The 21,062-nt window shown below is 38.2% G+C and overlaps 4 protein-coding genes and 1 non-coding gene across 5 annotated transcripts; 3 read left to right on the top strand and 2 right to left on the bottom strand.

Moving 5' to 3' along the window:
• Positions 1-271: 271 nt before the first annotated feature.
• Positions 272-1,492, top strand: LOC105967187 (aspartic proteinase nepenthesin-1). Its single transcript, XM_012991779.2, has one exon. The coding sequence runs from the start codon at positions 272-274 to the stop codon at positions 1,490-1,492; it is 1,221 nt and encodes a 406-aa protein (XP_012847233.2).
• A 44-nt stretch (positions 1,493-1,536) lies between these two features.
• TRNAE-CUC (transfer RNA glutamic acid (anticodon CUC)) lies at positions 1,537-1,609 on the bottom strand. Its single transcript has one exon. It is a non-coding gene; the product is annotated as a tRNA-Glu (tRNA).
• Positions 1,610-2,712: 1,103 nt separating this feature from the next.
• LOC105967176 (aspartic proteinase nepenthesin-1-like) lies at positions 2,713-3,957 on the top strand. The gene has a single exon (XM_088812423.1). It carries the CDS (start codon positions 2,713-2,715, stop codon positions 3,955-3,957), a length of 1,245 nt encoding a protein of 414 aa, XP_088668549.1.
• A 2,716-nt stretch (positions 3,958-6,673) lies between these two features.
• LOC148765925 (uncharacterized) lies at positions 6,674-8,745 on the top strand. The gene is made up of 2 exons (XM_088811312.1): positions 6,674-8,117; positions 8,354-8,745. The coding sequence occupies exons 1-2, from the start codon at positions 6,971-6,973 to the stop codon at positions 8,389-8,391; spliced, it is 1,185 nt and encodes a 394-aa protein (XP_088667438.1). The 5' UTR covers positions 6,674-6,970; the 3' UTR covers positions 8,392-8,745.
• Positions 8,746-16,530: 7,785 nt separating this feature from the next.
• On the bottom strand, positions 16,531-19,010 carry LOC105967342 (gibberellin 2-beta-dioxygenase 1). The gene is made up of 3 exons (XM_012991944.2): positions 18,304-19,010; positions 17,864-18,212; positions 16,531-16,996 (listed from the first exon to the last, which is right to left on the bottom strand). Exons 1-3 carry the CDS (start codon positions 18,717-18,719, stop codon positions 16,748-16,750), a joined length of 1,014 nt encoding a protein of 337 aa, XP_012847398.2. The 5' UTR covers positions 18,720-19,010; the 3' UTR covers positions 16,531-16,747.
• Between the last annotated feature and the right edge of the window lie 2,052 nt (positions 19,011-21,062).

Raw genomic sequence — 21,062 nt, 5'->3', positions numbered from 1 at the left:
AGTTATTACATATTGTTCTTATCTTCATGAAACAAAGCTTAAAACCTTGGAAAGCTATTGCTTCTTTGTAATAAATCATGCATTGAGAATATATGATTTAATAGAGATATAGGTTTAGATAAGAGCTTATTAAATACTACAACAAACAATGGACATCAACTAATTAAATCAAGTTATTATCTCCATATCACCAAGAAAAGCAAATTCAATTATGTATATATATTACATGAGAATGCAATATATACATACATACACAAACAAGTCTCTAAACATGGCTACACAAAAACCCTTTCTCTTATTCATTTCACTTCATTGGGCACTACTAATTTCTTGCAGTAATTGCCTCGGTACTTCTTCAGAGCCAACGGGCTTCAGCGTAAAGCTCGTTCGGAAAAATATTGCACAAAATAAGTCAATTTATTATTTTCCCAATACAATTAACCCTCGAATCACCCACACGAATTCCCTTTACACCGTCGAAGCAAATATCGGGACACCAAGCACGAAAAAGACCTTTATTTTCGACACGGGGAGCGAGCTCACATGGACGCAATGCACACCATGCATCAACTGCTTGAAGCAAGATTCTCCCCTCTTCGATCCGAAGAAATCCACATCTTACAAAAAACTCCCCCCACACCACCCCTACGCTCGATATTTCAACCAATCAAATAACGGTGATTCCAACTTCCACCTACTCTACAAAACTGGAGAATCTTCATCGGGAATCGTATCGACGGAATCTTTCAGTTTCCCTTCGGACAAAAGAGGGTCCCGCGAGATCGTAAAAGGGCTCGTGTTTGGCTGCGCGAACAATCAAAAGGGCAAGTTCACGGGTTCTATAACGGGTATAATGGGCATGAACAGATCTCCACTCTCGTTGGTCGGACAAGTAGGGGCAAAATTGTCACAAAAATTCTCCTATTGCTTGCCGCCCATCACCTCCTCTGTCAAGACAACATTACTAAGATTCGGAAACAACGTTAAAACGGGGAGAGGCTTACGAGAGACTAGCTTCATAAACAACATCGACTACAACTACAGAGTGAATTTGCTCGACATAAGCATATCGGGGAGGCGTCTGAACCTGCCAAACGGAACCTTCGCAAGAGGTTGCATGATAGACGTGGGGTCCACCGGGGGTTACCTCGAGACACGTGCGTACAACGAAGTTGTGAGAGTGCTGACGCGTCATTTCGAACGGTTCAAACTCCAGAGAGTCGACGTGCAAGGGGGGCTGCTGTGCTACCGTATCGTAAGGGCGTTTAGGAATTATCCAAACATGGTGTTTCATTTCCAAGGAGGGGATTTCGAGATTGGGAAGGAGAATTTGTTTCATTTCTCGAGTGTTCGGTTCTGTCTGGCGATGCAAAAGCACGACGAGAAAACTGCACTAGGTTCTTTCCAACAGCAAAATGTTAGGGTTGTGTATGATATTGGCAATCAGAAGGTCTTGTTTGGTAAGGAGGAATGCTTATGGGACAGGGGTTGAGTTGATCGGTGTAATCGGCTGTAATAATGAACAAAATAAAAAAATTCCGTTGCCGGGACTTGAACCCGGGTCTCTCGGGTGAGAGCCGAGTATCCTGACCAACTAGACTACAACGGATTGATGCTAAGACTTGGAACTTAAGCTTAATGATTTAATGTAACGAGAGATCAATATATTGGGAAAATTGTAATTTTGGTCCTATATGTTGGTCTCTTTAGGGATTTAGTCCTATAAGTTGTCATATTTCAATTTTACATGCAATAATTATGCAAAATTAGTATTTTTAGTCCTATTTCACTCAAACTTTGAATTTTAGCCGTCGTTTAATGATGTACCTAACAAACTCGTAAAAATTTATTTATATGGATACTTAAATATTATAAATGCTCCTCTAATTTGATTTATAGATTAGTCGTCTCACATAATTAAAGTTCTACAAATGATAAGTTAGATGTTGAATTTATAAATTCTCAAGCTTCAATATATAAGTAAAATGCGTCAAGTTTGTTTGTCACGTCATAAAATTAAAAATCACGCAAAAATAAGAGTAAAAATACTATATTTGCAAAGTTATTGCATGTAAAATTGAAACATGAAAAGTTAGAGGACTAAATTCCTAAATAGACTAATATAGAGGACCAAAACTACAAATTTCCGTAATATATTATATGCATACTCAAACTTTCATTCATCTATTCGTAATTTGTATCACATAATTTTTCTACTTGCTTGTGTATTGAAGATTGTAAAACGTTTAATGCATGTATCATTTTATATAAGAAAAAAAAAATATATGATAATGAATTAATGTTGAATATCTCTCCGACATTGCGAATGTCACGACAAGCGCTTCTGATTAATCGAGAACTATTAACGAGGTTTTACTGTAAATCCATCAACAAGTTATGCCTCTAGTTGTGGTTACTCGAAAATAACAATTTTTCATATACAATATTTAGTTTTTTATATACCACCTGGAAACATGTTGCTTAGAGAGTATGAAATTTATTAGAGATAGATTTAGATAAGAACTTAATTGTGTAAAGCCAGATTTGGATGTTCTCTTGATTAAATGCTACAACAAACAAAGGAGAACAACTAATTAAATCAATTTATTATCTCCCTATCACCAAGAAAAGCAAAATCAAAACATACAAATTCCATTGTATTATATATTACATAAAAATGACATATATATAAATATATACATATCTCTAAACATGGCTACACAAAGGCCCTTTCTCCTATTCATTTCACTTCATTTGGCACTGCTTAATTCTTGCACTAATTGCATCACTTCTTCTTCAGAATCAACAGGCTTCAGCCTAAAGCTCGTTCGAACAAATTTCCGACCACTAATCGAAACAAATATCGCAGAAAATAAATCAACTTCTTATTTCCCTAATACAATTCACCCTCGAATCACATTCGTGAATTTCCTCTACATCATCGAAGCAAACATCGGGACACCAAGCACAAAAAAGGCCTTCATTTTCGACACGGGGAGCGAGCTGACATGGACACAATGCACACCATGCATCAATTGTTTCAATCAAAATTCCCCACTCTTCGATCCCAAAAGATCCACGTCTTACAAAAAACTCTCCCCAAACCACCCCTCCGCTCAATTTTTCAATCGATCGAATAAGGGGGATTCCATCTTCTACCTACTCTACGGAACTGGAGAATCTTCATCGGGAATCGTATCAACGGAAACTTTCGGCTTCGCTTCGGACAAAAGAGGGGTCCATGAGAGCATAAAAGGGGTCGTGTTTGGCTGCGCGAATAACCAACGGGGCAAGTTCACGAGCTCGATAACGGGTATAATGGGCATGAGCAGATCTCCACTCTCCTTAATCGGACAAATGGGGGCAAAATCGTCACAAAAATTCTCCTACTGCTTGCCACCTGTCACCTCCCCAATCAAGACAACATTCTTAAGATTCGGCAAAAACGTTAAAACGGGAAGGGGCTTAAGAGAAGCTAGCTTCATAAACAGCATTGATTATAACTACAGGGTGAATTTACTCGACATAAGCATATCGGGACGGCGTTTGAACCTGCCAAACGGGACCTTCGCGAGGGGCTGCATGATGGATGTGGGGTCCAGCGGTAGTTACCTCGAGGCGCATGCGTATAACGAAGTTGTGAGAGTGCTGACTCATCATTTTGATTGGTTTAAACTCAAGAGAGTGACCGTGCCAGAGGGCCGATTGTGCTACCGTTTCGTGAGGGCGTTTAGGTATTATCCAAACATGGTGTTCCATTTCCAAGGAGGGGATTTCGAGATTGGGCCGGAGAATTTGTATCATTTTACGAGCGATCGGTTTTGTCTGACGATGCTTAGGAACGATCGGATGACCATACTAGGTTCTTTCCAACAGCAAAACGTTAGGTTTGTGTACGATATTGGCAATCAGAAGGTCTTGTTTGGTAAGGAGGATTGCTCTTTGGACAGAGCTTGAGTTAATCGTGTCGTAGATTATTTCTTCGTGTAATAAAGAAGTTCGAACAATAAATAAAACCGTGGCGTACTAATCAATCACTATGCGAGTTTTTTGCTTCTCGCCCTAATAGCTATCGTACTAATATTAACACCACTAATATAATCCACACGGAAACATGGAATAACTCTCTCGTAAACGAGAACAAAAAATCTTCATTACGATGCAAGTTTTTTGCTTCGTACGTATCCAAATCATCTGTTACCTTGAAACTCTTTGCATTCACGATTGGACAAAGAAATGACGATCGATTTTGAAATGATTGCGTACACGTACGCTACATAACATATACTAAGGTCAAGTAAATTTAATTCTCAATCATATGCCTGCAACCTGAAGCAAATGTAATTAATCACCCAACTTGAAGTACTAGATAAATTCTTATGAGTATAAGGTACTCCCTAAATATAAAAATTAAAATTAAAATAAAAATTGACGGTTAATCTCTGATTTTCAAGGTTTTTGTCTTCGAGAAAACGAAACCCTCAAAAATATCGAATGTTTTGTTTTCTAGAGAACGAAACATTCAAACAATTTGAAGGTCTCGTTTTCTGGAGAACGAAAACCTCAAATATTTTGAAGGTCTCATTCTCCAGAAAAAAAAAACCTTCAAATTCTTTGAGGGTTTCGTTCTCCAGAAAAAGAAACCTTCAATCTTTTTTTTTTCAATTTAAATGACTTATTAATTAATTATATCTATTTAATTATTTTGAATACTTATTTGTATAGATGGAAGGGCCAGAAAAAGGGACAGCTCTTATGGTTGATCCCGGTAAGGGAAAAGCAAAGGTTTCGAGAATCGTGATTCGAGTTCCACAAGAGCGCGAGGTTGTGGCCGGTCGACTAGCCCGTCATCCTATGACTGTATCTGAGCGGCATAGAAGAGTTAGTGAGGGAGCACCCGATATACCTGATGTACCCGATGTAGTCAGGACGTCAATAGATGTGGCAGGGAATTCGAGAGATATAGGCGGGCCTTCTCGGATCCCCTACGATGATGGATGATGACGATGAGGTTGATGATGCTGTTCAGGTTGAGGCGGGTCCTGTTCGTGGCGCTCCTCGCACTCGATATGATTTTGATTTTATGCCGGGGTCGATTGTGTTAGATGCTCCATATCCGGGGAACCCTACTGAGCTTGATCTCATTCCTAATTTAAGAGTCATATTGCCGCCTACATTTGGAATGGATTTGTAAGTTTATAATTTTATTTAGTATATAGTTTTTTTATGACGTTTTTAGTAATATATATATTTTTAATAAATCTACTTTGTGCAGGAGCGCCATGTGGGACGGTGTGAGTCAAGGATTACTGCGCTATAAGCGTTTACTAAAGAGAAGCTCAAGAGGCACATGTCACCATATGGCGAGGAGGAGAAAGAGCTTTGGAAGCATCTCGCCTTGACTTACTGGAGCATTTCTACATACACAATGTGGACAAGGGACTTTTAATGGTGTTTGTCGAGATTTGGCAGTCGGAGACGAACAGCTTCCACATGCCTTGGGACAAGATGACGATCACGCTGTATGATGTCCAGATGATCATGTGTGTGCGTGTGGACGAGCAAGTAGTTGACGACGATTTTGCAATTGAGAGAGCATAGTGTGAGCTGCAGTTAGCAGAGCTTCTGGATCTGGATCTCGTTGACGTCCAGTCCTACTATAGATCTTCCGAGATACGTTGGAAGGAGATTCACGATAGGGTGTGGAGGGAGGATCGGACCAGCAGGCTTCGCTTATTGACGTTTCTTATCGGGGCGGCCTTGTTCCCAGATAAGTCCGTACACAAGATTAAGCCATGGTGGATGAGATCCGTGCTTGATCTGGAGAATGTCGGAGAGTATGCTTGGTGCAGCGGTTCTGGCCTATTTCTACCGGCAATTGGGTTTGAACGGTAAACCCTGCTTCAGGTATTTTATCATTAATGTACTTCGATAGTTTGAATTTATATTTTTCGCTGTGCAATTTTATTATGAACTAATTTATATTTTACTATTTGTAGTGTTGGATTTACAAGTACTTCCCTAGTTTTCGAGCACCTAGGGATTTTCAGTTGTTTTTTTTTTTTTAAGATATGATTAGATAAATTGGTTCCGGTAATTTTTGTCTTTACAATAATTGACCATAGATGTATCTTCCATTTTCTGAGAATGTTTAGAAAACATTGCTGAATTTTCAAAGAACAAGAAGAAAGTGATTAGAAATAAATAGCTATTTTTACTTTGAGAAATACAATCCTATAAAATAAGAAAAGGGGAAAATGAAATAGAATGGAAAAGGGGGGAAATAAACTACTAATTAGGGCAGCAGGAGTTTTATTTTACTTAAAAATAGTAAAAAAAAAAATTCCTCATAATTTGCATGTGCAATGCACATGCACCGGACTTCGGAGGATTTGGCCTGAAAACGTGCCAGATACGGTAATATGGCTCAAAAAATGGCGTTAAGGTGGCATCGTACAAGTTTATTTTGTTAAGATGATAAAGTACAAAACGGGCTTAAATACAGGTGGTAAAAACTATCTACTCTTCCTAAAATTTGGACTAACAATATTCCTATTTCAAGATGCAAGTCATCTTAATGTGAAAGACATTTTACCAATCAAATGAAAACACCATAACGGAGCAATTTCATATTAACAAGAAATATAGTCAAAAGGCTTTCCTCAAACATTTTTATTAGCGTATATTATTATTATTATTATTATTTATTATAGTTACCTTATACATTAGGTTACCTTGTATATTAGATTACCTTGTGTAGTAGGTTAGGGTTTCCTACATGTAACTATATATATTCTCAATATACGTAAGAGATATCATTCTCTCTTCTCTCCAATTATTCTCCTTCTATCATGGTATCAAGCCAAAAACCCTAAGGCCGCCGTTTCTCCCCTTCTTCAATTTTTTTTTTTCTCGTTCTTCTTCAATTTTTTTTCCTTCTTCTCGTTCTCTCATCTGTTCTATATCCACCATGGCCGACGAAACACCAACACCGACCATGATTTCCAACCCTTTTCATCTTGCTCATGCCATATCCAACATCAAAGCTCTTATTCCTGTTACCCTGGATATTAAAAATCCGAACTATCAAAAGTGGAGTCATTTCTTCATCATCACCGCAGGCCGTTTCTGCCTCACCGATCTGCTTCTCGGAAACGCAAAGCCCACCAACATCTCCGCCGACGAATGGCAACGCGCGGATTACCTCCTCCAATCTTGGATCTATGGCACCATCACCGAGGACCTCTCAAGCATGGTCCTCTCCAAAACCGCAAAGGCTCCTGATCTGTGGAAGGCCCTCGCTTCTCTCTTTACAGACAACGAAGACTATCGGGCCATCCAACTCGAAGAACAGTTCAAGTCCCTCAAGAAAGGATCTCTTTCGATCCATGACTATTGTCAACTTCTCAAAACCACTGCCGACAACTTGGCAGACGTCGGCAACCCCGTGTCAGACAAGCAACTCGTCCTCCAAACCCTCCACGGTCTACCAAAACATTACGGGACCATTGTCAACCTAATCTCCTTCCAAACTCCATTACCTTCTTTTCTCCAAACACGTTCACTACTCCAGATGGAAGAACAGCGCATCGCTGAACCGGAGCAGACCCCTACTGTTCTCTACGCATCTCGCCCCAACAGTTCCAACAGTTGGCCGAACAGTGGCAACAGTTGGCCGAACAGTTCCAACAGTTGGCCCAACACTCCCAGCAATTCTCGAGGTGGTGGTTCTTGGCGCAATCAGCGAGGTGGTGGTCGCACGAATCGTCGTGGCGGTCGTGGTCAGTCACGACATCCGATGCAACACTACGGTTACAATCAATTTCACCACCAATCGCAACCTTGGCGGGCCACTTATACGCCTCAGACACCTTCATCGATTCTTGGACCCCCCCCAAGCTCTCCTGGTCCTTATCATGCTCCTACAGCTCATGCTTATTTCGTTGGACAGCAAGATCCCCAACAGCACGTGAACTGTTCCAACAGTTCGTCGAACAGTGGTCCCCTACAGCCAACAGATCTTGCCACTCATCTCAACACGTTGACCCTTCAATCATCGAGCGAACCTCAGTGGTTTATGGACACGGGCGCCTCATCTCACATGGCACCTCACTCAGGTAATTTCCATTTTATTTTTAATCCTAGTAATAATTTTCCCAAGCATGTCATCGTTGGTAATGGATCCACTGTTCCTATCCATAAAATTGGCCACACCATCCTACCCTCTACCCCATTTCGTCTAACCAATGTCTATGTTACTCCTCACATCATTAAGAACCTTGTGTCTGTCCGAAAATTCACTAGAGATAACTCTTGTTCAGTTGAATTTGACCCTTATGGCTTTTCTGTGAAGGACCTTCGGACCAGAGCAGTCATCCTCAGGTGCAATAGCTCCGGTGATTTATACCCTATTGGCGCCCCTTCTCCCAGCCCATCCGCAACCGCCCTCCTTGCTCACACCACGTCTGTCTCCTCTACTACATGGCATCGTCGTCTCGGTCACCCGGGAAACCCTGTCATGTCTCGTCTTTTTTCTTCCAATTTAATTTCTAGTACCAAAGACCCACGGGAGTCTCTTTGTAATGCTTGTCAATTAGGCAAACATTCTCGTTTACCTTTCTTTACTAGTCATTCTATTACCGTTGCACCTTTTGAAATTATTCATGCTGATCTATGGACCTCTCCTATTTCTAGTATTTCTGGTTTCAAATATTACCTCGTGCTAATAGATGATTTCACCCACTATACATGGACTTTCCCCATACACTATAAATCCGATGTTTTCTCACTGTTCCAACAGTTTCACAAACTTATACAAACACAATTCCAGCACCCCATTAAAGCTTTACAATGCGATAATGGACGTGAATTCAAAAATACAGATTTTCAAACATATTTTGCCAAACACGGTATCTTACACCGTTTCTCATGTCCCCACTCTTCCCCTCAAAACGGACATGCCGAACGCATGATCCGCACCATCACAAACATGATCCGCTCACTTCTCTTTCAAGCTTCCCTTCCCCCCACCTATTGGGTCGAAGCCCTTCATATGGCTACACATCTCATCAACATCCTTCCTACTAAATCCACACAAAATCGCACACCACATGAATCCCTATACAAATCAAAACCCACATACTCTCACCTTCGTGTCTTCGGTTGTCTCTGTTATCCCAATTTAACCGCCACCACCCCTCACAAACTCGCCCCTCGCTCTACTCCTTGTGTCTACCTTGGTCACCCCTCATCGCACAAAGGCTATCGTTGCCTCGATCGGTCAACCGGTCGAATCATTATCTCCCGCCATGTGATCTTTGATGAAAGCCGTTTTCCATTCGCTGAATCCACCGACTCACCCCACAACTCCCCCACCTCTAATATGACCGAACCCCTGCACCCACTTCTCTTCCTTCCTCAGCCTACACAAGTCCAACCACATGTCTCACAAAACTGTCCCAATAGTTCGTCCAACAACAATACACAACCACCTACGGTTACAACCAACTGTCCCAACAGTTCGTCCGACAGTCCTCCCTCAACTACACCCATGCCCCTCCACCCGACTGCATCTCCACAACCAGCAGAACCACAGCCTCCCACTCCCACTTCCTCACCCCCACCCAACCATCCTATGTTGACACGCAGCAAGGCCGGTATTCACAAGCCCAAAATCCCCTTTTCTCTTACCGTGTCTACCGCATCCCAAACTCCCACTACATATCGCCATGCCCTCCTTGATCCAAACTGGCGTATGGCCATGCTTGAGGAATATACTGCTTTGATTAAAAATAACACATGGGATATTGTGCCCCGCCCCCCTTCTACTAATGTTATCAGTGGCAAGTGGTTATATAAGCAGAAATTGAAGGCTGATGGTTCATTGGAACGGTATAAAGCACGATGGGTTGTTCGCGGTTTTGATCAACGCCCTGGCATAGATTTCGATGAAACATTCAGTCCGGTGGTCAAACCAGCAACTGTTCGAACAGTTCTCAGTCTTGCTCTCTCGCGATCATGGCCTATCCACCAACTTGACGTGAAAAATGCCTTCTTACATGGCAATCTCTCTGAAACTGTCTACTGCGAGCAACCTCCCGGATTCGTCGATCCATCTCGCCCCACTCACGTGTGCCGTCTCAACAAAGCACTCTACGGCCTCAAGCAGGCACCACGTGCTTGGTACAAGCGTTTTGCATCTCACATTACTAGCATGGGGTTCAGAGAATGCAAGTCCGACACTTCACTCTTTGTGTACTGCCGCAACAGTTCCCGCGACTGTCGCAACAGTTCACGCGACTGTCGCAACAGTTCATGCGCCTACCTTCTGCTGTATGTCGATGACATTGTACTCACGGCCTCCACACCTGAATTGCTACGTTCTATCACCGCTGCCCTTACTCAAGAGTTCGCAATGAAGGATCTTGGCGATCTTCACTACTTTCTCGGCATCTCAGTCACTCGCTCGTCGAATGGGTTGTTTCTCTCTCAACGCAAGTACGCTGACGAGATACTAGAGCGTGCACACATGGCCTCCTGCAACCCTTGTCTTACGCCAGCTGACACAAAGAGCAAGTTGTCCTCAACCACTGGACCCCCCGTTGCTGACCCCACTCTTTATCGCAGCCTTGCCGGTGCACTGCAATACCTCACGTTTACTCGTCCTGACATCTGCTATGCTGTGCAACAAATATGCCTATTCATGCATGATCCGAGGGAACCTCATATGGCTGCTCTCAAGCGTATCCTTCGCTACATCCGTGGGACTCTCGATCACGGCCTTCAGCTCTCCCCCAATCCGGACCTCTCACTTATCGCCTACTCCGACGCCGATTGGGGTGGCTGCCCTGACACTCGTCGTTCGACATCGGGCTATTGTGTTTTCCTCGGCAACAACCTCATCTCTTGGTCCTCCAAACGACAGGTCACTACTTCTCGATCGAGTGCGGAGGCCGAATACCGAGCTGTCGCAAATGCCGTTGCCGAAACGACTTGGTTACGCAACCTACTTTCCGAGTTGCTCTGCCCACTTCCGAAAGCCACCATTGTCTACTGTGACAACGTTAGTGCCGTCTACCTATCCAGCAATCCCATTCAACACTCTCGTACGAAACATGTGGAGATCGATATACACTTTGTCCGAGACAAAGTTGCTTTGGGACACGTTCGAGTTCTTCACGTCCCATCCGCCTACCAATTTGCTGATATCTTCACGAAAGGTCTCCCCACTCAACTGTTCCAACAGTTTGTTTCCAGTCTCCACGTTCTCTCCTTTCCCGTTTCGACTGCGGGGGTGTATTAGCGTATATTATTATTATTATTATTATTTATTATAGTTACCTTATACATTAGGTTACCTTGTATATTAGATTACCTTGTGTAGTAGGTTAGGGTTTCCTACATGTAACTATATATATTCTCAATATACGTAAGAGATATCATTCTCTCTTCTCTCCAATTATTCTCCTTCTATCAATTTTTATTACAATGTTTCTAACAAGGGTTGGGCATGGGTCGGTTTTATCGGCCGGTAATTTTGTTATCGAGCCGGTAATTTTAACTGACCCATCGATAAGTGGTTTTCAGTTTATTCAAAAGTTGGTTGGTAGGGTAATATCGGCCAACAGACTTCTTAATAATAAGAAGTTATTATAATTTTTTTTATTGTAATTCTTATTTTCTTAACATTCAAATAATATATAAAAGAAGTCAAATATCAAAAACTCGAAACACAATTTTATAAATCTCTACATACGATTTTTAAATTATACATCTTATTTCATATTCTTCACTATATATTTAGTTATTGTACAAGTTTAATTCAAAAAGACTCTTAATTTTAAAGTTAAGATTTTTGCAATATAAGTTTCCTAAAATTTTAAATACCTTCTAAAAAAAAACTTTTAAAAGCATCTTATTATTATAAAAAAATAAAAATTAAATGGTCGATAATACCTCCAACAGATTCATTATTTATCCGATAAAATCGATTGCCAACCATTATCCGACCCATAATGATCAGGCCGATAATTAGTATTCAGCAAATCAGATGGTCAAATCGGATAGATAATTGACCGATAATTACCCGAACCGACCCATGCCGAACCCCAATTCTAACAATTTCCCAATGAATTGAACGAGAAAAATAAGAAAACGTGCAAGACTCAACTATCTTACGATCAATACCTGTCGCATATAATTACCATTTAAAGCATGAATTTCTTGTACTCCATCATTGCCACCAAAGTAGAAAAAATCTTTCGTGCAACAATTAGTCTTCTCTACTTAATGCCTTATTTTGACTTCAACTCACACCACTAATTATGCTTCTAGTTGACATCATTAAAACATCGATGATTGAGATTAGGGCTCGGACTGGGTTGGGTCGGTCGATTACCAGCCTAAAAACCGACCCATCCGTCAAACCATTTTTGCTCAAATTTAAAAACCGTTGCCGACCCAACCTTTGTGGGTCGGTTGATGGTTGGCAACCGAATATTTGGTTCAGAAATGGGTCGGTTGATGGTTTATACCCGCCACATAGTTTACTTAAAAAAAATTCAAATTTTGGAGTAAAAATATCCATATTTTGCGTAATGCCACGGTGCGATCATCATTTATTAGTTCAAAATAATTAATAACAATTTAACGAAAAAATATAATTAGAAAATTCGATGTAATTTCAAACATGCACAAGATATTTAGTGGAGTTTTGCGGAGCTTTTTGTTTAAGATTGGGCATAAAGAAACTGGATGAAGATTTAGGTCAATTTTTTTTCCTTTATTGATTGTTTTAAAATTTAAAATACTAATAATTTTGATTATTTCAATAACCACTTAAGAAAACATGGCCTTTGTTTTATATTTTTAACAAAATTTTAATAGTATAGTTGGATAACCGATAATTATCGGTCAACCAACTTTTGATAATATTAGAAACCACCAACCGACCCATTATAGATGGGTTGGTTGAAATTTTCGACCCGATCCAATGGGTCGGTTAAAAATTGATTATCCGCCTAAAAATATGGTCGGTAATGGGTCGGTTGCTGGATAAAAACCAACCCAGTCCCAGCCCTAATTGAGATGTAATCACAATTTACAAATAAATATTTATTTTAAACTTATCAAAAAAAGAAATACACTCATAAAGAGAAAGTGGAATTTCTCTAAATTAAGAGTGTGTTTGACTAAACTTATAAAATGTTAAAAAGAGCTTATAAGATGTTAAAAAAAGCTTATAAGCCCTTCCAAAATGTTTGGTGGTTTTTTTTTAAAACAAAAATCTTAACTTATAAAAAACATAAGTTGTTGGAATGGAAATAAGATTTTTTTTAATTAGTACATCTACCCCACATTTTTTAAAGATCTTATAATGAATAAAAATAGCAAATAAACACATTATTCAACAATTTTTAAAAAAAATATATCAAAATAAAATGTAACAACTTATCAGCTCTGAAATAAACTTAGTCAAACGGGCCCTAAATATCATAGATTTTTTAAGGTGATGTTTGCAAAATATTATTCAAAAGCACAAGTTAATAAATGTAAGTAAAGTGAGGGTGTTTGCAAATATATGCTCGGAAATCAACTTAAATAGGAAAAAATAGGTCAATGGATGATTTTTAAAAAATAACTTATCACAACTTTCTTTTAAAATGATAAGGAACATCAAATTGGATTCGAATTGGAAAATAACTATTTAATTCGTAGAAGAGTTATTTATGGGCATCGGTGGAGATACCGAAAGAAATTACGGAAAAATAAGGGTTTTCAACGAACTCACATTGTATTTGAGTACGAAACCAACTCTATCTCAAGTAAAACGGCGCAAGGAACAAAACTCATGAGCAAAGCTCATGAATCACGTGAAATTTCAGCAATCCAACGTCGTTTGGACTCCTAAAAGTTCGTTTTTGCTATTTTAGGTAAGTTTTAGAAAATTAATATCAAATCATAGAAAAATCGGATTAGGATTCCGTAAATTGGGTTGTTCCCAAAATTACAAGATCTACTAGAATCAGACTCTAACTCGTTTTTGCCGTTTTTGGTAATTTTTAGTATTTTCTTAGTTTAATTAGGGTTTTCAGTTTTTTAGTATAAATAGCTGCCTTAGGTCTTTATTTTAATAAGAATTTCGAATTTTAATAAAATTATTTAGAGTTTTCTCTATTTTTCTGGTGGATTCCAGAGTTTTCGGTGGATTCCGAATGTTATTTTGTTCTATAGGATTAATTCGTAGAAATTAATTCTTTACCGTGCTTCCGTTCTGCGTCAGTTGGCATCAGTAGCGAGGTTTTTCCTGGTTAGATGGCGAAAGGTGCGAAACATGGAGACAACAACTACGTTGGCGATGACCGCGGGGTTGAGAAATTGCAAAATCTGCGGTTGGTGCGCGAGGGATTTGCCCTTGACAACAACAACAGAAGGACTGAATCTAGCATGATGATTGCCGACGGTGTAGCCCGAGGTGCATATGTTAGACACAATTATTATGGACCTGTTCAACTTCAATCAAGGTATGACGGCTATTCAAAGGTGAGCGGCAACTCTGATTTTGAAGAAAATCCGCCTATAAAGAGGCAAAAGGATCGTGATAAATATCGGGTAAGAGCTGAAATTCCTTCTTTTAGTGGAAATTTTCTTGAAGTTGAGGATTTTATCGATTGGGTGTCAGAAGTCGAAAATTATTTTGAATTGATGGATATTTTGCCGAATAAGATGGTAAAATTGGTTAGGTGTGAGTTAAAGGGTTGTGCAGCCGCATGGTGGGATGATATACAGAGGAAGAGAGCTAGACAAGAAAAATTTCCAATCCAATCATGGAGGAGGATGAGAAAAATGTTGATGGATCGTTTTTTACCCCTAGGTTATGAGCAACGTCTATTTCAACTATATCGTAATTGTTTGCAAGGGAGTAGATGTGTTAACAAGTATACTGCTGAGTTTATGAGACTAGGAGACTTAAATAACCTGCAAGAATCCGAAAGTATGGAAATTTCAAGGTATTTGCAAGGATTGAATATTTCAATCCGTCTTAGGATGGGGTGGCGCGCATTCGACTCCTTTGAAGAGGCTGAAGAGTTAGCATGGAGCGAGGAATATTATCAGAAGCGAAATAGTTCTTCTAGAAAAATCAAAGATGTTCCACCCGTTGCCAAAGTTAAGGAGGTACAAGATACTTCGTTCGTTATTCAACCTCCAAATTTGGTGGAGGATCATGACGTAGGAGTTGACGAAGTTGAAGAGAAAATTGTCGTAAAAGTTAAAAGTAGCGTAGCTATTATTAACGATGACATTAACGAAATCAAAGTGAACATCGACGAAGTTGAAGGGACAGACAACGAGTTTGAAGCGAGCATCAACAAAGTTGAAGAGAGCGACAATGGGGTAGAGGACAATGTTAGCAAGCTTGAAGAAGAAGTCGATGAGTTTAATGAGGGTGTTAAAAGTAAATTTGAGGAAGATTTTGAAGTTGTAGAATTTGTTCAAGAAGAGGAAGGTGCACGAGAAGAGAAGGTACAAGTGGGTTGCGTTGAGGTATGTGATCTAATTGTAGATAGTGTTTGCTGTGAAGTTCTTGTATCGGAGAAATTGGTGGAGCCATTGGGATTTTCTATTAAGAAGCCAATTTTACCAACGCCTCGTTTGGAAGAAGATTTTGTAAGCGATATTTTTGTGCCGGAAATATTGGTGGAGCACTTGAAGTTGTTTGCAAAGAAATATGCATCGCTATATTTTGATCATAGCTCGAGGTCGAGCTCTTTTGAAGAAGAGGAGATTGATAAGGAACATCAAATTGGATTCGAATTGGAAAATAACTATTTAATTCGTAGAAGAGTTATTTATGGGCATCGGTGGAGATACCGAAAGAAATTACGGAAAAATAAGGGTTTTCAACGAACTCACATTGTATTTGAGTACGAAACCAACTCTATCTCAAGTAAAACGGCGCAAGGAACAAAACTCATGAGCAAAGCTCATGAATCACGTGAAATTTCAGCAATCCAACGTCGTTTGGACTCCTAAAAGTTCGTTTTTGCTATTTTAGGTAAGTTTTAGAAAATTAATATCAAATCATAGAAAAATCGGATTAGGATTCCGTAAATTGGGTTGTTCCCAAAATTACAAGATCTACTAGAATCAGACTCTAACTCGTTTTTGCCGTTTTTGGTAATTTTTAGTATTTTCTTAGTTTAATTAGGGTTTTCAGTTTTTTAGTATAAATAGCTGCCTTAGGTCTTTATTTTAATAAGAATTTCGAATTTTAATAAAATTATTTAGAGTTTTCTCTATTTTTCTGGTGGATTCCAGAGTTTTCGGTGGATTCCGAATGTTATTTTGTTCTATAGGATTAATTCGTAGAAATTAATTCTTTACCGTGCTTCCGTATCAAAAGCAAAAATTGATTTGGTAAACACCTAAAAACAGTTGATGAGCCAAAAAAAAAAAAAAGCAGAAGCTGTTTCTAAACTCTTTTACAAACACAACCTAAAACACTCTCATACTAGTTTGTTAATTACGCACTTGATGTAATTTCTTGTATTATTAACAAGAAAAGTTTTACACGATGTGTGAATTTAACAATTAAAAAAAAGGTACAAAGTTTACCATCTATAAATGTAAAAGGAAAAAAAAAAAAAAAAATCAATCACCTACAATAAAACTAACTAAAACCCCCACTATACATGCAAACTTTGAATAATTAATGAAATGAAATGAAACATTATATTATAATTATGAGCTAGGCTGCAATTTTCTCAAATAGACCCAACCTATTATCAGCCAATCTTGACTTGTAAGCAGATTTCTTGTACTCAAACCATGTAAACTCCTTGTACAAACTATCTTCTTCCCCTTTTATTAGTGATGGCAATGGTGCTATCTTCTCACTCAATGGTGGCCCTCCAAAGTATATCATTGATAGCCTTGATTTTGAGGTGTTTGTCACAACTCTATGCTTTACACTCTTAAACCTCCCATTTGTCATTACCTGCACAATTTATACATAATTAAGTCAACCAGCAATCATTAATTACCATCTCTCGTATGATTTACAAACAAGTTACTGTACGAAAGCGAATTTTACTACTCAAAATAGATTTTGTTTTTTTCTTTATTTTTTTTAATTGTGATGTGGAATAAAACACTCAACATGCAATGTATGTAGTACAATTAGGTTTTATCCACGAGGTATTATTTTTGATTTGATAACCTTGTTGTCGAGGAATCTACCAAGATTTATTTAATCAATTAAAGAATTGCAAATTAAAGTTGAACAAAAAACCGCGTGCTTGAAGAGAGGGAGAGGCCTACATAATATTGGTCCGTGATAGTTGTTAAGTCAAACCTAGGAAACTTCACATCATTGCAAAAAGTTGTGAATAAAGTTTATAATAACAAAAAACATAATATTTAATTTAATTATAGTTAAATCTTTATAAATTAATAGAGTCAGCATTGGCAAAATTTATCAATTTAGTGAAATGTTAAATTATCAAAGTAATAATTTAGTAAGTTTTTACCGAATCGGACCTGAAGAAACTATTGTTTAAACCAGTTTATTAATTTATCGAATATTATTTTATTGAAGTTCTACTGCAGTAGTGCAGTGCGGGCGCATACACGTCTTTTTAAAACGCGCAAACGTGCGGTCTTTTCTAAACACGCGTACCATTTACTAAACACTCTATTTTTTTATTTTTAGTCGGGCCGGTTTCGATTTTGGTTTCGATTTTTTTAAATTTTCTTATATGTACTTCGTGGTTGACTGCAAATCAAAAAGTCCTACTTCAAAAATTGAAATGTTACTGGACAGGACATTCGGATATTAATGAAATGTATCATTTAATATTAATACCTGCAGCGAGTCGCCAACATTAACGAAGAAAGAATCTTGATCGGCCGGAACGGAAATCCAGTTGCCGTCTTTGAGGGAGATTTGGAGGCCGGAAGTGTTGTTGGATCTCAAAACGGAGATAATTTGCGGGTCGGTGTGCTCCCCGAACCCGATCAAATTCCTGCCGTTGGATTCTTTAAACTCCGGGCACGGCGGGTAATGATTCAGCCGGAAAACAGAGTCACTCTGCTCATCCATCAACAGCTTACTAAAAGCATCTCTCTGTTGAATCTTCAGCCCCTCCGCCAACATTTCAAGTATCTCACACGCCATTTTCTTCACCGCCGCCACGTATTCGTTCACCACACACCTAAACCAATTAAAAATAAATATAAATGAAAAATTAAATAAAAAGAAGTTTGATTGATTTTTTATTTTTTTTCTGTCTGGTTATTATTTACCGGAAATTTTCGGCGGCTTCGCCGAAAATGGAGGAGAATTTGTGGTAAGAAGATTGGTTGTTGGTGGTGAAGAGTAAGTATTCGACCCAGCCGACGTCGCCATTGAGGCCGATTTTCTTGTCGCCGTAGCCAAACGGGTCGGGCGGGCCGGCTTTCGACTTGTCGGAGATGGGGAGAGAGAAGAACTTAACGGCTTGTGCTTCGAGTTCTCTGATGGAATGAATTGGTACGCCGTGGTTGGTGACTTTGAAGAACCCGAATTCCTCGCAGGCTTTGACTAGCTGGGTTTGCGGGTCGGGTTTTGATAGGTCTATTAGCGGCACACCGGGGAACGACAATGCGGCGGCGGCGGCGGCGGTGGTGTGCTTGGGTTTGGAGAAGTGTTGGGTTATTGCCGGTTTTGAGAGAACCACCATTTTGTGTTTCTGTTTCTTTTTTCTGTTTTGGTGTGTTTGCTAAGAAGATGGGATTAATAGTAGTTCTAGAGAGAGAGAGAGGAAGGTGTGTGGTTGATGAGAGAGAAAGTGAGAAGAGAATGTTATTGGTGATGAATGAGAGATGAGGTGAGGCGTAAATGGACTCATCAACTGCTTCGCTATTTATAGCCATTTTGGAGAGAGAGAGAGAGTTTTTTGAGAGAGAAAGTTAGAGAGAGAGAATTAATAATAATAATTAGGTTAAAGTATGAAAGGAGAGAAGATAAGTATGCGAAATGTTTGATTTGACTTGAGGAGGAGAGTTAACATACATGCTGCTAATTAATTACTGCACTGCAGACACATACTGAATACCACTCAGAGACGGTACCAAAAACTGTGGTTACAGTAGGGTAGGGACACGTGTCATTTATAATTAAGCCTGCCTTCGACTGGTGTGTGTAAATTACCAAGTGTATATATATATTTTTTTTTAATCAAAACACAAAAATATAATTTTATTTTTTTGAGTTTTGTTTAAATAATAATCGAATCGATCGTGAATGAGATTTACAATTAGGGTTCGAGCTTGAACTTTGTTTCATGCATATGTCATTGAATAAACAAAAAATGCGTTAAGTTCCGATCTCAACGACCGAGCTCATATTAGATTTTTAACGTTCAATCTAAGATTTAGTATCGAATAGTTAAATTTATTTTTTTAGCGTTGTGTAAATTATGTTAGGTGTGATTTTATTTGGTTAGTATACGGTGCGGGTCAAAAACATAAAATCAAAGACTCGACTCTTATTTTATTTTGGTTCGTTAAAAAAAGCTCCTATACGATTTAATTATTGTAAACTTGTATAATTTTATTTGTATGAGAAATGTAAATGACACTAAACCTATTATGTATGACGAGTTCAATTAGCAACTGTTGATAAGGGGATTCGAACTTCTAGAATACCCCGTGTGGGGTTGCATATTCTTATCTCGATTATTGATCAACAACCAAATTAGAATTATAGATATAATATGACAAAACCGGTTGAAATAATGTAGATATTTCTTGAATAAGTTACTCAATAATCACATGCCAAACAAGTTTGACTTAGATGATATTTGCACGAGAGAAGTTAGTGAAAATGTACAAGTTGCTATTATCAATAAAGTTTGGATTTCTTACTTATTTATTAAATATAGTGAAAAATCAATTCTAAACAAACAAATTACTTGTTTTAGGAAAACATCTCAAATGTTCTTTTAAAATAAATTTAATTAGATAAAAATAAAAAGAACACAAATGTCTAATGCACTTTGAGTTCAATAAATAGGTTCATATATATTTTGATAGTAATGTGTCATTAACTTCACTTCAAATAAGATATGTACTGACATATGATTAAATTAGACGTCATAACAATTAATTCGAAAGCATATCTAAGGGAGAAACGTTTATAAACTACCTTCATTAGAAACAAACGTCTTAAATTACGCAAGAATCGTGTTTATACGCAATGCACTTGAGCAATGAAGCGCAAACGTTCTTTTTGGATGTCGTCGTCGATAAACGGGGCGCAATTGGCCAAAGTTTTATTCCCCAAATGCCCAAAATTGTTATGCCATACGATTAAACCACATCTTTGCTAAAAGCCTGTCCCCCTATACACTATATATTATTAAGTGGAATATCTTTTAGGTTTAAAGAGATATCATACGTAAATTTTCATTAAAAATCTTTTAACATAAAGCTAATAAATTACATCAAATGCTTCTATTTTCATTGTAATGTATGAAATCCCCTTCTAAGCTTATTTTTGACATGAACCCCTAATCAGCTCCGTTTCTGAGGAATTAGGGGCCCTAGGCGAATTTAAAAAAAAATTGAAAAACGGGGTTCCTGTTATATAATTGTACATACTACTTCGATCTTACAAGAATAACTGAAATAGAATTTTAGATTTTCTTTAATTAGGTATTGAATTTTATTGGAAATTTATGACTAGAATATTAATAAAGTTAGCAAGTGAACCAAGAGTTTATAGGGGTTCGGGGGCAGAGTCCCCGAATTTTTTTTTCATTGAAATAATATTAAACAAGTAAATATATGTAATATTTGTTTAAATATAATAAACTAAAATAAAATTATTGAAATTCCTTGAAGTTAGAGGAGATAGATAAAATTTAGATAAAACAATTCCATATCTAACTAATATTAATTGATCTAACAGATTTCATTAAAAGAGATGCAAGAATAAGCATGAAAATTACAACAAATATATAAACTATATGTCAAATAACATAGGTAATTAGCAATTTAAGAACAAGTATACATAGAATCCA

Source organism: Erythranthe guttata, chromosome 13 (assembly GCF_056151865.1).
Source record: "Erythranthe guttata isolate IM_541 chromosome 13, IM_541, whole genome shotgun sequence".
Classification (NCBI taxonomy): domain Eukaryota; kingdom Viridiplantae; phylum Streptophyta; class Magnoliopsida; order Lamiales; family Phrymaceae; genus Erythranthe; species Erythranthe guttata.
This window is presented reverse-complemented; position numbering and strand designations above follow the sequence as displayed.

What these genes read in the sequence shown, in the direction of transcription:
- LOC105967187 (XM_012991779.2), top strand. Translation starts at nt 272, where the DNA reads ATGGCTACACAAAAACCCTTTCTCTTATTCATTTCACTTCATTGGGCA.
- LOC148765925 (XM_088811312.1), top strand. Translation starts at nt 6,971, where the DNA reads ATGGCCGACGAAACACCAACACCGACCATGATTTCCAACCCTTTTCAT. An exon ending in TCACATGGCACCTCACTCAG is followed by an intron (nt 8,118 to 8,353) that starts GTAATTTCCATT and finishes TTTTCTGTGAAG; the next exon opens with GACCTTCGGACCAGAGCAGT.
- LOC105967342 (XM_012991944.2), bottom strand. Translation starts at nt 18,719, where the DNA reads ATGGTGGTTCTCTCAAAACCGGCAATAACCCAACACTTCTCCAAACCC. An exon ending in GAAGCCGCCGAAAATTTCCG is followed by an intron (nt 18,213 to 18,303) that starts GTAAATAATAAC and finishes TAATTGGTTTAG; the next exon opens with GTGTGTGGTGAACGAATACG. An exon ending in ATGTTGGCGACTCGCTGCAG is followed by an intron (nt 16,997 to 17,863) that starts GTATTAATATTA and finishes TAAATTGTGCAG; the next exon opens with GTAATGACAAATGGGAGGTT.
- LOC105967176 (XM_088812423.1), top strand. Translation starts at nt 2,713, where the DNA reads ATGGCTACACAAAGGCCCTTTCTCCTATTCATTTCACTTCATTTGGCA.